A 17,575-nucleotide genomic window follows, 5' to 3' on the forward strand; every position below is an offset into this window, starting at 1 on the left:
CCGGAGGAATCCCTGGACAAGGGGATCTAGAATCTGCTGCTTTAAAACATAGTCCAGCTGGAGGCTAGTTAGGTTCCATACTCTGTCATCACCCCTACTACGATCCTGGGGAAGTAGAAGTACTCACTGTCCCTCTTCTGCAAGCTGTAGGTTGGCAGCTGCCCTCAGGCCTTCTGCTGGGCTGGCTCCTTCCTTGGTTCCACAGGTGGCCCTTTTAGGGGGCCAATGAGGTGCAGCTTTCCTGCTGTCCAGATCCCACCTAGAGGTAGGCCCCTTCCCATTGGACCCCCTTCCAGGCCTCCTGCTCTCACATATTCCACCCAAACACTCCCTGCTTCAGAGTAGACTCACCTATGCTTAAAGGCTGTCCAAAACCCTTGCCAAGCCTCCTGCTTGGGGATTGGTCAGGGTCCCTTAAGCATACAGATCAGCCACTCCTCACCCCTGCCCACCGATTTCTAGAGACGTCTCCAAGTCTCTAGATCGGGGGGAGGTATCAGAGAGCTGATCTGCAAAGCCTCTCAGCCCTGACCCGAATTTGAACCCTCTGACTATCACCCAGGTTGCTACTCGGCCTCCTACTAAAAAATGATCCACTTAGCTCCCCCTAGCTTTCCTAGGAGGGTGCTAAATTAGGAAAGTTAGGATGCTCAGAGGTCAACTGCACCTAGAGCAAGAACTAAAGAACTAGTAGCGGAAAGGTTCCCCACTGCAGCACTGACGACTATCCCTATGCTGCCCCTCCTCCTCTGGAAACTTTCCCTACCTAGGCACAGTCTCCCTGTCCAGCAGGTTCCTGTCCCTGACCTAACCACATGAAAATGCGTGCCAACTGCAGGGAGCCAGTGCTTTTTATAAGTACTGCCCTCACTAAAGATGACCACAGGGGTCATCTGGGTGGCAGTGCCCAATCAGATTGCAGCCCACCCAATGACACATATGGATGCCTATGAGGAATGTGCATTTCTCCTGATCTCCACCCTCCCTGCAGGGTGGTTGCGACAGCACCATCTGTGTAGGGAGGTCATCCTACACCTGCCTACAGTCATACTTGTTACAGTATTATTAGATCTAATGAACAGTTTGTCAGTTCTCATATTTTCATCCAATTTGTATGTCTGGATCTGACCTGTAACCATAAAACACTTTAAGTAGTGAAAAATAACCAAAAAAGCTTCCTGGTGCCAATCCTTATGAATACAGAAGAAAAAAAACCACCGAACTAATAAGTACAGCAAAAACATTGGATTCTTTGGGCACAGTAAGAGACCACACGATAAATTACAAACAATCATTTATTGATATAAAAAGAATCATATATTCATAATAGGACCCATAGTACAAACATCCCCCTCAAGAAAGGGGGCAAAATCAAAGGAAATCATAATAAGCACAATGCCTCCCTCCTACGAGCCTCCCACCTACGAGGGAGGCATTGTGCCTGTCATTATGATTTCCTTTGCTTTTGCCCCCTTTCTTGAGGATGATGTTTGTACTATGGGTCCTATTATGAATAGATGACTCTTTTTATGTCAATAAATGATTGTAATTTATCATGTGGTCTCTTACTGTTCCCAAAGAATCCAATGTTTTTGCCGTACTTATTAGTTTGGTGTTTTTACACTTTAAGTAGTGTTTCCACACTCTTCCACAAGCCATATTACTGGTGCTTTCTCATGATGTTAATTGAAGGAGGATGACATTGCCTTTTGGCTTTGTGGTGCAGTTGGACCAAACTTACAACACAGTTGAAGATATCCCTCTACTGACGTCCCAGAGAGGGCTGCAAAGCCAACATATGATTTATTATACCATTTTAATTCTGGGTGGAGCTGGACTTTGTTTATTTTACAGTATACCTAAAGGCAAAACCTTTTTATTTCTAGCTTTGGACAGCGTGGAGAGGGAACACACATTAGGTTTTTATTGCTGTCTTTGCCCCAGTTAAGGAGATTCACTCTATTTGTCCTGTTTGCTATTATCATTGAAAGTGAACGCGAAAAGAAAATCCCAAAGTTTGCATTGTCCCCAGAAAAGTAAGTGGAAATCTCCCAATGGGGACACTGGATCTGGTGACCTAGAGGGCCCCAAGGGATTCCCTTAACCACCTGCCGCCCTGCCACTGTAGAAATACGGCAGCACGGGCAGGCAAAACCATGTTTTAAAACGTGTGTTTTGTAAACAGATAGGGGGCGCGTGCGAGGCGCGCCGCCGCCCTATCTGTCCTGCCGATCACCGCCTCGGATGTCAGTCGCCGGGTCACAGCCGGTCCTTACCGATCCAGTTTCAAACACTTTCATATGGCATTATCAATGTTTCCAAGCATTTTTTCTCTCATAATCTCATCTAACTGATACATTTTACTGTATGTGGGCACCTCTTGTGTTTCTAAAATGGTTTTTCCCAACTTCTGCATGTCTTAGGGGTCTCCTTTACATACAATTTAGTTTTTTTTCTGGAATAGCCATGGTCAGAGACGTATGCGCATTGCCTGTAGCCAGGGCTGTGAATAAGGGGGTATCACCAGTCCTCATATATGGGGCCCAGGCCAGCAGGGGGCCCAGGCAGCTGGGTGAATTGGATGTAGCAGGGAGGTTGATTGGTATGATAGGAGGGGGTAATTACTGGAACCAATTCCCTGTACGACTCTCATTGCAGCAGCTGCAAGTTGGCTTCTTCTCCTCTCCCACTGGCTTTCCGCTGCTGCAGAGATAGCCATACCGGGGATTGGTTCCAGTAATTGCCCCCCCTACTGCCCAGGCCCGCTTTGTGCTCTCACCCCCACTATGCTGCCAGCTTTCTTTCTCTCCTTTCAGCAGCTGCAAGCACACAATAAGATCTTTCAGGATGGAGAGGGGGGAAAAGGTCTGATAAATACATCACATTTACCAGCCCCTTCCTTTCCCAAATGAACACAATGAGTGATCAGTACCAATCACTAACTGTGTACATTCATAACTGAAGCATAGTAAACTGTTTTTTTTTTTTTGGAAGGGGTTGCCCTGCCAGGTTGGCTGTATGGGGCCCTGTGGTTTCTAACAGCAGCCCTGCCTGTAGCAGCCATGAGGCTCCTGTTGTTTTTATAGCACAGAATAAAGTCAGTCCACCCAAAACAGATATTTTGATATTAGCAAGTATTCAGAAAATTAAAGTGTACCTAAACCCAATAAAAGGAAATACATTGCAATAGCCCAGCCCTGAGATTTGGTGACTCCATTCCTTTTTCCAGGTTTTTGTTTTTTTTTTCCTTTAATTTCACCTGGTGGTTCTGTCCATAACCTACATCCAGGGGCGGACTGACCATTTGGAAACTCAGGCACTGCCCGGGGTCAGTAGGGGGCTCCATGAGATGCCCCTGGTACCTTTTTCATAGACTTTTTTGAGTTTGGGCAAGGAAACGGGCCCCATGATCCCCTATTGCCCGGGGGCCCCATGATTCTTATAAGCAGGATCCCAATTGAATCTCACCAGTAGTGATTAATGAACCAGCAAAGTTCAGTTTGCAAGAAGTTTGGCAAACCCAATAAAAAATCTTCTGAACCCCTTTTAGTTAAAAAAGGCCTAGTTAGCTGGGCACTATCATGGGGACATGTACCAATGCAAAAATCGTTATTAACCGCTTCCTGACCGCCCTATAGCAGACATACTGCTACAGGATGGCACGGGTGCACAAAATCACGTATATATGCGTGATTTTGCATTTCTGGGAATTGAGCGCACGCCTTACCCGCACCGCCATTCGTGGCTGTCAATCGCCGGGTCCCAGCCCGGTTTGTTTACTAAACCCTTTGATCGTCCCCCATGTTAACTCCTTCCTGCCCAGTGCCATTGGTACAGCATCAGTGCTTTTTATTAGCACTGATCACTGTATTGGTGTCACTGGGGATGTCAGTGACACCAAGTCAGTTCCCTATCAACCACAGTCCCACTATATGTCACTGATCGCCACCATTACTAGTAGAAAAAAAATAAAAATTCCAGTATATATACCGCCACTTGTGCATAAACTAATTAAATTACACGTATTGGGATTTTTTTTAGCAAAGACCTGTAGTAGAATACTTTTTGGCCTAAATTTATGATGAAATTTGATTTTTTAAATTTTACTGGACATGTTTAATAGCAAAAAGTCAAAAATATTGCTTTTTTTCTCAAAATTGTCGGTCTTTTTTTTTTTTTTTTTGTATAGCACAAAAAATTAAAAAGCACAGGTGATCAAATACCACCAAAAAAAAAGCTCAATTAGTAGGAAAATGGACTTAAATTTCATTTGGGTGCAGCATTGCATGACCGTGCAATTGTCAGCTAAAGTAACGCAGCGCCGTAACGCAAAAAATGGCCTGGTCAGGAAGGGGGGGGGGGGAATCCTCAGGAGGGCTGTTCCCTGTTTGGGGAGAGGATATCCTTATGTGGACAAGATTAAGAGTACACATTTTTTTTAAATACCGTACTTGGGACATGCCTTAAACCTGCACATAAAGTGTCACGCCTGTGCAGCGTACTTCTATAAAAAAAGACTAATGTTAAATGACAGCTCCCTGGCCTGCTTCTGTCTGTAAACAAAGAGGCTTGGAGTTCACATATGACATCATTTACTAAATATGAACAATGGTGTCATCCAGGTTTCCCAGCACTGTTGTGCACATTCCATCAGTTCCAGGGACCTGTCATTTGCAATGGGTGGAGCAGTGAGACTGCATTGTCATGGAAGACAGTCGTCAGCAGGGGCGGACTGACCATTTGGAAACTCGGGCACTGCCCGGGATCAGTAGTGGGCCCCATGAGATGCCCCTGGTACCTTTTTCATAGGCTTTTCTGAGTTTGGGTAAGGACACAGGGGCCCCATGATCCCCTATTGCCTGGGGGCCCCATGAGTTATCAGTCCGCCCCTGGTCGTCAGGCATTACGTATACTGATTGACGTTGGGATTTTCTTTGCTGAACAATCTAATTGACCGAGGTCCTGGTCTGAGGTTCCTCACCATTGCCAGTATCTTTTCCCTGGTGTCTTCCGGCCAACTTGACTGGCTGGAGTGGGATGACGTCAGTCCCGTGCATGCACAGGAGTACAGTCATCCCAGCACTCAAGCACACTCTGCTGGAATGTAAACTGAGCTGGGCATGCACAGCTCAGTGCTCCTTCTACAGATAATTGGAAGCAGGCAGGAAAGTTTATTTATTGCAGAAGAGGTATCACATGTCATTTGTCAATGAAGAGCCTACCTGCTCAGTTTTTTTTTCTCCCCCTTTAAGCACGTGCCTTGGTATGAATCATACAAATGTACCGCATGCTTACTGCCCCCCCCCCCTTTCCTGGCTAACCAGGCTGCATGCCTGACTAAGGCTCTGCTGTGGATCTTGAGTGGAGCCCCAGACTATTTTTGTCTTAAAGAGATACACATTGTTTACAAACAATGTGTACAGTCTATTTCAGGGGCGGACTGGCCATTTGGAAACTCGGGCACTGCCCGAGGGCCTAGGGTCAGTAGGGGGCCCCATGAGATGCCCCTGGTACCTTTTTCATAGGCATTTTTGAGTTTGGGCAAGGACACAGGGGTCCCATGATCCCTATTGCCCGGGGGCCCCATGAGTTGTCAGTCCGCCCCTGGTCTATTTAAAGGGAAAAAACTGCATGATGCCCCCCTTAATTACTATACACTTATCCTGGCATGTAGCCTGGCCAGCCAGGAAAGGGAGGGGTGATGTGTGTGCCCCCCCCCAACATTAGGAGGGTACCTTGCAAAAAGAGAGGCACACCGTGACCAAAGCAATACAATGTTACCGTAGAAATATTGAACTACTCTGGGCAAGTGATCAGGATTTTTTTTTAACACTTTCTGATTGCTAATACCAATGTATTTAATTGATATTTACAATCGTAATTGAATGAAACTAAATCATTCAATGTTTTGTTGTGATTGGGCAAAGCTGATCACATGACACAGATGGGCTGTGATTGGTCCTGTTGTCTGTGTCATGTGACTGGCTTGACCAATCAAAGCTAACAACATAATTGTATACAATGGATGGCATGGCAGGAAGCCATCCATTGTATACAATTGACGTGATCCGCTGTGATTGGTCACAGCGATTACATGACACTGGCAATGGGCCGGTGTATTGATATGTGATCGGCTGTGTCCTGTGGACATAGACGGTGACAGATCGTGCCACTGTGCGTGAGCGGGAAGTTTTGACAGGATGTCATATGACACCCAGTCACAACGGCGAGTGTCCTAATCTGCTATAGGCTGGGAAGAAAGGTGTTAAAGTGCACATTATAAAGAGTTTAGAACAGATTATTATTATTAATATTATTACTATACAGGATTTATATAGCGGCAACAGTTTGCTCAGCACTTTACAATATAACGGGAGACAATACAGCAACAATACAGTTCAATACAAGAGGGATAGGTGGGCCCTGCTCCTTGGAGCTTACAATCTAAGAAAAAACTTTTGTTTACTTTTTTTCTGCCCTTCAGAATGGATTAATTGGTTCTCAATGCATTTACAAATTAATTTTTAATCATGTCCCTGTACAGTATTTATGCCTTTAAAGTGCACTTTATAAAGAGTTTTGAACAGATAAAAGTCTTTTTACTTTTTACTTCTTTCTGACCTCCGGAACGGATTAGTTGGTTTACAATGCATTCCTATGGGAAACCGCGTTTCGGCTTACAAATTTTTCGCTATACAGAAAGTCCCGCAGAACGCATTAAATTCGTAAACCGAGGTACGTCTGAAGCTGTTTTTGATTTTTGAAAAGGGTGGACTAAAACACAAAGCAGCTGGAACACCAACGGCAACCATAAACCTCCTATAGATAATTGGGTGCAGCGCTAATCATAAATAAATATATGTACAAAAGTGCTTAAATACAGAAATTTGAACAATAACTTATTCATATTAAACCATATAAAGTGCTGATGGTATAAAATAAAGTGACATAAGTGCACATTGTGCACTTTATTCAGTGTGTTTGCATATGTTTTAACACTTATGTCACTTTATTTTATACCATCAGCACTTTATATGGTTTAATTTGAATAAGTTATTCAAATTTCTGCATTTAAGCACTTTTGTACATATTTTATCTATGATTAGCGCTGCACCCAATTTGAAGTTTGTTTTTTATTTTTGCCTGTTTCCCACACATCATCTTCCTATTGATCAGGGATCCAAGAGGTGGAACTGTGTATTGGTACAAAGCAAAAATTGGGTTTTAGCAAATGTCCAGACCATTAGCTGATAGAATAGCCATATGGATTTTTCTTAATATTGGTCATGGAAGCATGCTAAATCAACCATTTGTTTTTTGAATATAGTACATTGTATATCACATACTTTTTTTTTTTATTGTAAGCTCCCAGGATCAGGCGGTCCTCCTAACCCTCTTGTATTGAACTGTATCGTTGCTATATTGTCTCCTCCTCCCATGCTCATCTCCAGGACTTCTCCAGAGCCTCCCCCATCTTCTGGAACTCTCCACCCCAATCTATCCAACTATCTCCTACTCTGCCCACTTTTAGGCGATCTCCGAAAATCTCTCTCTTCAGGGAAGCCTATCCCGCCTTCAGCTAATAACGGAATCTTCTATTCCTCCTAACAGTTCATCCCCCACAGCTATTACGTTTTGTACCTCCAGCCCCTCCCTCTTAGATTGTAAGCTCCCAGGATCAGGCCCTCCTAACAAGGGGCGGGCTGACAACTCATGGGGCCCCAGGGCAATAGTCGATCATGGGGCCCCTGTGTCCTCGCCCACACCTTAAAAAGCCTATGAAAGGTATCTCATGGGGCCCCCTACTGACCCCGGGCCCTCAGGCAGTGCCCGAGTGCTCAAATGGTCAGTCCGCCCCTGCTCCTAACCCTCTTGTATTGAACTGTATTGTTGCTGTATTGTCTCCCGTTATATTGTAAAGCGCTGAGCAAACTGTTGGCGCTATATAAATCCTGTAAAATAGTTATCTAGATTATAAAGGTCAGCTAAGTTCATAAAAAAAAACTTTGTCCTCAGCACAAACGGCATGTTTTCCTGTTTAGTAGAACAGTTTACACTGAAATTCAGTTTTGTGTAATCAAGCCACAGCCGCCTCAAGAGCACTTTCTGCCCTGAGAGTGTAGTCAATGACTTTAAGGGTCATGTCACCCAAAGTTGATATTTTAGTTATAAGTGGAGCCCAAGGGGCTGAGTTAGTCCCTGGCATCTTATATGTCTTCGGTTTGCCAACATCAAGATCTCCTTGTCTTAATTCCCAACTTTGTCACAGTCTACCTAGGAGTTTTGAGTGTTGGGAACAGCCAGATGTGCTGTCTGAGAAACACATGAGCAGAGATCTCACCAAAATGGTAAAAAACAGAATCTTTAAATAATGAGGTTTTATTTTCCTGCAGAAGCTGAGCAGAGTTCCAGGAAGGCTTCAAAAAGCCCAAGCCCAGAGGCTATCCTTCGCCGGTGAGAACACAACTATTAAACCAAACAACAAAGAATGCACACGCCCTCTGATAGAATTGCTTCTAAAAGTTGTACAATTTTTATCTGTTGCCTTTTTCTTTTCTTTTTTTCATTAGAGGAAAACGTTCTCAGATTCAGCCTTCTACATCTGATACGTCGCACAGTATTCACATGCAGTACACCAGCCTCATCCGCTCCTGTAAGTGGTAAAAGGACCAATGAATGTCAATTACAAGATATTTGGTGGGAAAGAAGGATTTAATGGCAGAAGGTGATCAGAACTTTGTAGATTAAATGTGAGAGGGGTAAGGTTTTGTAATGGTTATGTGATATAGATCATCCTATGCTCATCACCCAGCAGTGATACGTAAAGTGTTACTAAACCCAGGACCCTGCATTCACTATATCTGGTCTCCCCAGACCCTGCATTCACTATATCTGATCTCCCCGGACCCCGCATTCACTATATCTGGTCTCCCAGGACCCTGCATTCACTATATCTGGTCTCCCCGGACCCTGCATTCACTATATCTGGTCTCCCCAGACCCTGCATTCACTATATCTGATCTCCCCGGACCCCGCATTCACTATATCTGGTCTCCCCGGACCCCGCATTCACTATATCTGGTCTCCCAGGACCCTGCATTCACTATATCCGGTCTCCCAGGACCCTGCATTCACTATATCCGGTCTCCCAGGACCCTGCATTCACTATATCCGGTCTCCCAGGACCCTGCATTCACTATATCCGGTCTCCCAGGACCCTGCATTCACTATATCCGGTCTCCCAGGACCCTGCATTCACTATATCCGGTCTCCCTGGACCCTGCATTCACTATATCCGGTCTCCCCGGACCCTGAATTCACTATATGTGGTCTCCCTGGACCCTGCACTCACTATATCCGCTCTCCCAGGACCCTGCATTCACTATATCTGGTCTCCCCGGACCCTGAATTCGCTATATCTGGTCTCCCCAGACCCTGCATTCACTATATCCACTCTCCCAGGACCCTGCATTCACTATATCTGGTCTCCCCGGACCCTGCATTCACTATATCTGATCTCCCCGGACCCCGCATTCACTATATCTGGTCTCCCAGGACCCTGCATTCACTATATCCGGTCTCCCAGGACCCTGCATTCACTATATCTGGTCTCCCACAGTACACAGGACATGGAAGTGCAAATATTTTAGTAAATATAAACTGCTAAATACCTTTTCTCATCAGGAGTTAGAGCAGTCTTGTGACTTCTATCAGTGTCCAGCCAAGCACTGGTTAAAGGTTGTAGGAGGAGTTTTCATTTTGCTCTAGGATGATGCAGAGCCCCTGACCTCTGTCCGGACAGTGCTGATTGGCCCTGTGCTGATCACATGCAGCAATACACATCAAATTCAGCATGTGCACTCCACACAATATGTCTAATCAGGAGATAAGGGAGGGGGGCACTTGAAGAAGGGGAGGATCAGAAAAGTCAGGATCAAACAGCCTTTTTACACAATGCAGAGGATTAACCCCTTAGGTTCCACAGTGAGTATAACAAGCATGCTTTACTGCATATACAGACTGATTTTACTGTTGTGGGTTTAGTAACACTTTAAGAACACTCTATTAATGGCAGGAGATAGTATAACCATATAGGTTATGGTGAGAATGAAAACCATTTATTCCAAACTATACAGCTGTTTCAGGCTTCGGGGCCTTCATCAGTGCAGTGTATGGAAACCATGGAGTCTGTGAGGTCTTGGGATCCAATGAGACAACATAGCCTTAGGTTATGGTTTAAAGGGAGTAAAGAAGAAATCAAAAAGACTTCAACCAAATCAGTGTATGAAAACCATGGCTTTTATGGAGTAGGTCTTGGGACCCAATAATGGAACAATGGCTTTACTGTGTTAAGCACTGATTTGGTCTGACACTTTGATTCATCTAGTCCTATCTTACCATAACCTGTATGGCGATACTGTCTTGTTGGGTCTTAAACCCTACTCCACATAATCCATGGTTTTCATACGTTTCACTGCTGATGGCCAACAGGCTGTTTCAAGCTTTCAGGGCCCCCATTAGCGCAGTGTATAGAAAACCATGGATTCTATGGAATTTTTTAGTATGGAGACTTCAGAAAAGGTTATGGTGTAAAGAGACTAGGAAAGGAATCAAAAAGCCCTAAAACCGAATCAGTGTATGAAAACCGTGGCTTCTATGGAGTAGGTTTTGAGACCCAGTGATGGAACGATGGCTTTACTGTGCTAAGCACATATTTGGTTGGACATTTTGATTCCTTTAGCCCATTCTTAATATAACCTGTATGGAGGTACTGTGTTGTTTGGTCCCAAACCCTACCCTCTAGAATCCATGGTTTTCATACACTACACTGATGATGGCCAACAAACTGCTTTAAGCTTTAGGGACGTCATCTGTGCAGTGTAATAAAATCATGGATTCTTTGGGGTCTTAGGACCCAACGAGACAACACAACCATAGGTTATGGTGTAAAGGGATCAAGGAAGGAATAAAAAAGCCCGCCAATTAAATCAGTGTATAAAAACTATGGCTTCTATGGAGTAGGTCTTGGGAACCAGTGATGGCTTAAATGTGCTAAGCACTGATCCATTTGGACTCTTTGATTCCTTTAGTTCTTTCTCATCATACCCTGTATGGTGGTACTATCTAGTTAGGTCCCAAACCCTACTCCATAGAATCCATGGTTTTCATACACTGCACTGATTATGGAAACAATTCTGTTACAGCTGTATCTGTAGCTGATACTGCAAATTTGTACATCCACGCTGTACAGTGTGAATGTAGGAATCTGTTAGATTTTTTCCATGTGTGGCCAGCTTTGGAACCTCTGTCAGGTTTTTATTGCTCTGTCCCCAATGGGGAATTTTACCCTGATTTCCTGTTCCAGTGACAAAAAAAGAAAGTGAGGTGGAATGGCCAGTAACACACCTCCTGGGGTAACAAATTCAGCCATACTGTATCTATGAGGAATCCGCATGGTCACACTAGGACAGGTGTGTTAGGATTACAGAACTCCTCCCCCTCTCCCCAATAGCAAGTGAGGGTGTTCTGTAGTTCAGAGAGAGACCTGGGAGCAATGCTAACTGATAACAATGAAGCACAGAAAGCAGTCAGATCACAGGATAAAAAGGAATTTATCAGATCACAAAATGTGAAGGAAACAAAGGTTTTTCTATTCTTCCTAAAACTTTTAAAATAAAACATGATTTCAAGGTAAAGCTGGTCAGTCCTGGAAAAACATGTATAACATATTAGACTATAAAGGCAAAAAATTTGTGAGAAAAAGATGTTATTATAGATGTCCAAGGAGGAGTTTTTAAAGTGAATTCATACATTTTTATTAAGCATCACATCCCTATGATTTTCCCGAATGCTTGCAGTACCATGTTCCCACATGCAGAGGTCGCTGTTTCAATGGTCTCCCTCTAAATTGTCTTCTTTCTTCATATTTCAGCCAGTCTGCTCTATCAGGAATACAGCGATGTGGCACTGAACCAGGAGATCCAAAGGCAAAAGCCTGGTGACTCTCCCGCAGAAGAGAAGGATCCTGGATCTCCACGTCAACGCCGGAGGATTCTATCTTCTCAGGATTCCTACTTGCAGCGCTTGTCCATCTCCTCGGCGGACTCATTGTGGCAAGATCTCCCTAAAATCCGCAACAGTGTTGCCTTTATGACAATGTCCCGAGACGAGCAGAAGCTGCAGGAGGTTGGTGAAAAAACAATGTAACTTTTTTTTATTGTATTTTATTACAAATGAGTTGCATGATGATATGGTACAAAAACATGTACAACTATGAACAAAGTATGTAGTCGTGGACTTTGTGTGGACATATAGAGAAAAAAAACTGAGTACCGTAAAAAGAACTTTATTATGTATCATTAAAAATTTAATACACAACATTAAAAATGACTCTCCACATAAGGGTTCACAAATGCAAAGATTCCGATTACAATTCACATCTGGATGCGTTTTGGGAATCCTTCTTTAGTAGCACGTGACAGAATCCGCACACTGGAACCCAATCCTAATCCTAAGTAATATCCATCAGTAAGGTAGACTGGAATTCATAGCATGTTGCCCATAGAGGTGCAAATGAGTAGACCAAGACAAAGCCACTGTATATCTTGGGTGGGAAGTTCAGGTACATTCAGTAAACAGCCGATGGTCCGGACTGGATTGATTTGAACTGAGTTTGTTTCTAAGATACTTACCGCCTTGGGGCTTCCTTCAGTATTTAATTGTGTGATCTTTGGCATGGTGAAACATCAGAGTTTCGCTTGCCTTAGACTTCTTCTCAGGAATGGGCATGGAGAGGTTATGAGGGCAGCACTGCAGAGAGCTCAGAGCAGTATTTTCTCCAGGACATATATGCATTTTAACCTGTCTGTTGCTCTCATATTTGAGGTATTATCTTTGCTAGAATTGATAAGGGAGGTCAGTAGGGAGGCTAGTGAAGAGCAGAGTTGTAGGGGAAGACTGTCCTGAACTGGACACTAATTGGGCACCATGTTCCAAGAATCAAGCCAAATGTTTCCAGGTAAAAGGACATGCACATTATATCTTGGGTGGGAAGTTCAGGTACATTCAGTAAACAGCTGATGGTCCAGACTGGATTGATTTGAACTGAGTTTGTTTCAAAGATACTTACCGAGAGCCCCCTCCTTGGAATTATCTGTACCTTGACTACCATGCTGTCTTTAGGATGACTTGCTTACATTGGGTCTGGATGGTTTCCCATTGGGAAGTTGGTTCTTCTGTTTTAAGATTGTGTACAAGACCGCTGGCTGTTTACTGAATGTACCTGAATTTCCCACCCGAGAGAAAGTGGCTTCACCTTGGTCTTTGAGATAACTTTCAGGTCTCAGGGAACTCTACAACTCATAGTATGTCAGCATGACTTGGCGTATTTCATACCCAGGGTTGCTCTATACATCAAAATTATTTGCAGCAATAATAATCTGTAGTAGTGTAGAGTTTAGTGAAAACCTTCTGTCCATTTTTTCTCTCCTGTATCCCCTTTGGAGAGATTTGCCATCGCTTCCAGTAGACCCAACAGGAAGTAAGAGGAAATTACTCAAAAGTGTGAGAAAATTTCCTCTTAGACACAAGGACAAATGTCCTCATTGAAAGTCCCCCTCCCCCCATTCTTATCGGTGACAACCATAAGATTATGTATCTCCACCACTATCCTGTCACCAGGATAAATATTAATGGCCCCAAGGGAACACAGACAACAGTAAAATCGTGCCGGAGGTTCCAACCTTTACCTACTTCATCCAGAACTGGAAAGAATGTTTTGGTTTGAAATACACTTAAAGGATCAAACCTCTGAGGGAAAGACTTGGAGGTAGGTAGAAGAGTGCAATTATCCCTTATTATGCAACTATCCAAACAAACAATCTTGTTGGAATGGATAATTGAAGGTAATAAGAGGGCTTAAATGTTTGCCTTTCCTGGAGAATATTCGCCTTGGGGCTTCCTTCAGTATTTAATTGTGTGATCTTTGGCATGGTGAAATATCAGAGTTTCGCTTGCCTTAGACTTCTTCTCAGGAATGGGCATGGAGAGGTTATGAGGGCAGCACTGCAGAGAGCTCAGAGCAGTATTTTCTCCAGGACATATATGCATTTTAACCTGTCTGTTGCTCTCATATTTGAGGTATCATCTTTGCTAGAATTGATAAGGGAGGTCAGTAGGGAGGCTAGTGAAGAGCAGAGTTGTAGGGGAAGACTGTCCTGAACTTGGCACTAATTGGGCACCATGTTCCAAGAATCAAGCCAAATGTTTCCAGGTTAAAGGACATGCACATTAGTATATTAGAATAATGTCCTGAATTGGGCCCCATAGACCAAGAATTGGGCCAAATGTTCCAGGTAAAATAGAAAAGCGGAGATACATGGGAAGAATGGCCTACTATGGACACCTACTGGACACCAGAGGTCAAGAATGAGGCCAATGTTTCTAGATAAAGGGAAAGAGCAAAGGTATATTGGAAGAATGTCTTGAATTGGACACTACAGACCAAGAATCAGGCCAAATGTTTCTAGGTTAAAAGGAAGAGTGAAGATATATGGGAGAGATGGCCTACTATAGACCAGATGTTTCAAGGTAAAAGGGAAAGAGCAAAGGCATATTGAAGAGCTGTTGTGAGCTGAAAACCATAGACCAAGAATCAGGCCAAATTGTTCCAGGTGAAGAAGAGCTGAGGTATTTGGAAGCCTAATAAGAACACCAACTGGACACCATAGGCAAAGAATTAGGCCAAATGTTTCCAGGTAAAAGAGCACAGCGGTATATTGGAAGAATATCCTGAATTGGACACCATAGACCAAGAATCAAGCTGAATGTATCCTGGTAAGAAGGAAGAGTGATGATATATGGGAGGGCTGGCCAAATATGGACACCAATTAGACATCATTGGCCAAGATTTAGGTCAGATGTTTCAGGGTAAAAAGGAAGAGCCGAAATATATTGGAAGGATGTCATGAATTGGACACCATAGGCTGATAATTAGTCCAAATATTTCTAGGTAACGAGGTAGCTAAATATTGGTATACTAGTAATTTCAAAACCTGAAGTGATTGCTTTCTAAATTGACCGATCTCTCTGCTATTCAAAGTTATTATAGAGTTGTCCTACATTTTTCATGGCTTGGGTCATAGGCCCCAGGTACTCCAGTCCTTTCACCTGTTTGATATCTTCAGGCCAAGTTTGAACTCATCATGTCCGAGGCGCTCTACCTGCGCAGTCTGAACATCGCTGTGGATCATTTTCAGCGCAGTACAGAGCTTCAGGAAGTTCTAAGTGCCCAGGACAGACAGTGGCTCTTCTCCCGTCTTTCCGAGGTTCGAGAGGCTAGTAATGAGTAAGTGCTTCTTTTACTACTTTGATCTCCAATGACTCTTCACTTGCTCCTAATGTCCACTTCGATATTATAATTACCTAAAACCAGGGGCGGACTGACCAATCAAACACTCGAGCACTGCCCGAGGGCCCAGGGTCAGTAGAGGGCCCCATGAGATGCCCCTGGTACCTTTCATTGGCTTTTTTGGGTCTGGGCGAGGACACAGGGGCCCCATGATCGCCTATTACCTGGGGGCCCCATGAGTTGTCAGTCTGCCCCTGCCTAAAACTATTAATCACCTCCATTTCAATCAACTTTTTTTCTTAGTTTTGGATAGTGTAAGATATGGTTAAAACTTTAATTGACACTGCAAGAAGTGAATGGAAATTACATTTTTTGGAAGCTTTTGTAACATTTTGGATAACCGATCACATTCTATGCAGATAATAATAGTTACCAGGTCAATATGTTTAATATTTCCACAGGCTTCTCATCATTTCCACTCGATCTACAGTTATAAAAAAATGCTTTTAGCTGCAGGTATATTTTAACAGATACTGTAGAGCGGGGTCAGCGATCCATCCATCACGGGCAGGTGACAGGTAGATTGCATTCCTTCCTTGCCGACCCCCAGAACCTGGACAGGAACGGGCAACATATATTGGAACCGATCCCCTGTATTTTCCTTGTGCAGCAGCTGAAAGCCGTCTTACTCTCGACTCTCAGCTGCTGGAGGAAAATACAGGGGTTGGTTCTTGTAAATGACATCCCCGACATCCTTTCTGTCCTGGTTCCACTTCTTTCTGCTGCCCAGCCATCCGTGTGCTTTCCTGGCCCCTCCCCTCTCGCAGCACCATCTGCTTCCCCTCCTCTACCGCCAGCTGCTGCATGGTATCTGTCAGGAATGGACTTGCCAATGATGGTGGGACTCACCTGCCTTGTGGGCTGCAGTACCAGGGCTGGCCATCGGGTGCTCTCAGCAACCAGAGGCTCACTCCTGCAATCGGCCATCACCTGAGGCTGATTGCAGGAGGTGTATTTAAGGAATGGCCAGGCCTGTGGTCAGTGCCTTGGTGTATTGTGCCCATGAGCCCCTGTATCCTGAACCTGATCCTGTTGTCTGCCTTCCTGATCCCTCTGCCTGACTCCTGACTTTGATAGAACTCTGCCTGCACCAACCCCGGCTATTCCTGACCACTCTCCTGCCTGCTCCTCTGGTACCTTGTGTGCTTGATTGTTTCTGACCCGGCCCGTCTGACTACGCTCTGCCTGCTCCTTTGTACCTTGTCTGCTCGATGGTTCCTGACCCGGCCTGCCTGACCACTCCACCTCACCAGCCCTGACTACTCTTGTCTGTGTGCATTCCGTTATCAGCTGGAGGTTTGGTTTTTTGTATATTGTGCGTTTATATTTGTGTATAGCCTTTAATAAATTATATTCTTATACATCACTCCTGGAGTCTGCGTTTCCCTGTGTCAGTCCACACACCTCTGGTCACACTGGGAGCCCTGACAGTATCTTTTCAGAATGGAGAGCGGGGAAAGGGGTCGAATAAATACGTAATTTATCAGCCCCTTCCATTTCTTAATGAACATATTAAGTGATCAGTACCAATCACTCACTGTTCATTCACAACTTCAACATAGTAAACTGGGTTTACTATGCTTCAGTTTTTAAATGAACAGGAAGACTGTGCAGAGCTCTTCGTATTCATTCATTCTGTGCATCTAAGGCTGTAGAGATGGAGATTTCAGACTGTGTCCTCAATATCTTTTCTCTGTCTCAAAAGTGAGACATAAGGGGTCTGTTTAGACCCTGATATTTCACCAATGCCCACCCAGAGGGCTGCTAAAAAATTGTAAAAAAATAATAAAATTGTAAAATATAATAGTAAAAAAATACTGATACCATCTACTGCACTACTGACACCGTCTTCTGCACTACTGATACTATCCCCTGCTCTTTTGACTGACACCATCCACTGCCCTATTGACACTAACTTTTGCCCTACTGACACTGTCCACTTCCCTACTGACACCGCCCTCTGCTCTGCTGACACCGCCCTCTGCTCTGCTGACACCGCCCTCTGCTCTGCTGACACCGCCCTCTGCTCTGCTGACACCGCCCTCTGCTCTGCTGACACCGCCCTCTGCTCTGCTGACACCAAGCTTTACCCAACTGACATTGTTCACTCCCCTACTGACACCACCCTCTGCCCTACTGACACCACCCTCTGCCCTACTGACACCA

At 44.3% G+C, this 17,575-nt stretch overlaps 1 protein-coding gene across 1 annotated transcript in view; it reads left to right on the top strand.

Moving 5' to 3' along the window:
- Positions 1-17,575, top strand: part of LOC149459673 (uncharacterized) — a 96,445-nt gene that overhangs the window by 45,321 nt on the left and 33,549 nt on the right. The window contains exons 3-6 of the mRNA XM_089680828.1: positions 8,394-8,454; positions 8,571-8,653; positions 11,933-12,186; positions 15,186-15,346. Coding sequence (XP_089536954.1) covers positions 8,394-8,454; positions 8,571-8,653; positions 11,933-12,186; positions 15,186-15,346 — 559 coding nt within the window. The remainder of the gene's footprint in view (positions 1-8,393; positions 8,455-8,570; positions 8,654-11,932; positions 12,187-15,185; positions 15,347-17,575) is intronic.

Source organism: Staurois parvus, unplaced genomic scaffold, assembly GCF_062004578.1.
Source record: "Staurois parvus isolate SC_StPar_1 unplaced genomic scaffold, SC_StPar_1.0 ptg000250l, whole genome shotgun sequence".
NCBI lineage: Eukaryota > Metazoa > Chordata > Amphibia > Anura > Ranidae > Staurois > Staurois parvus.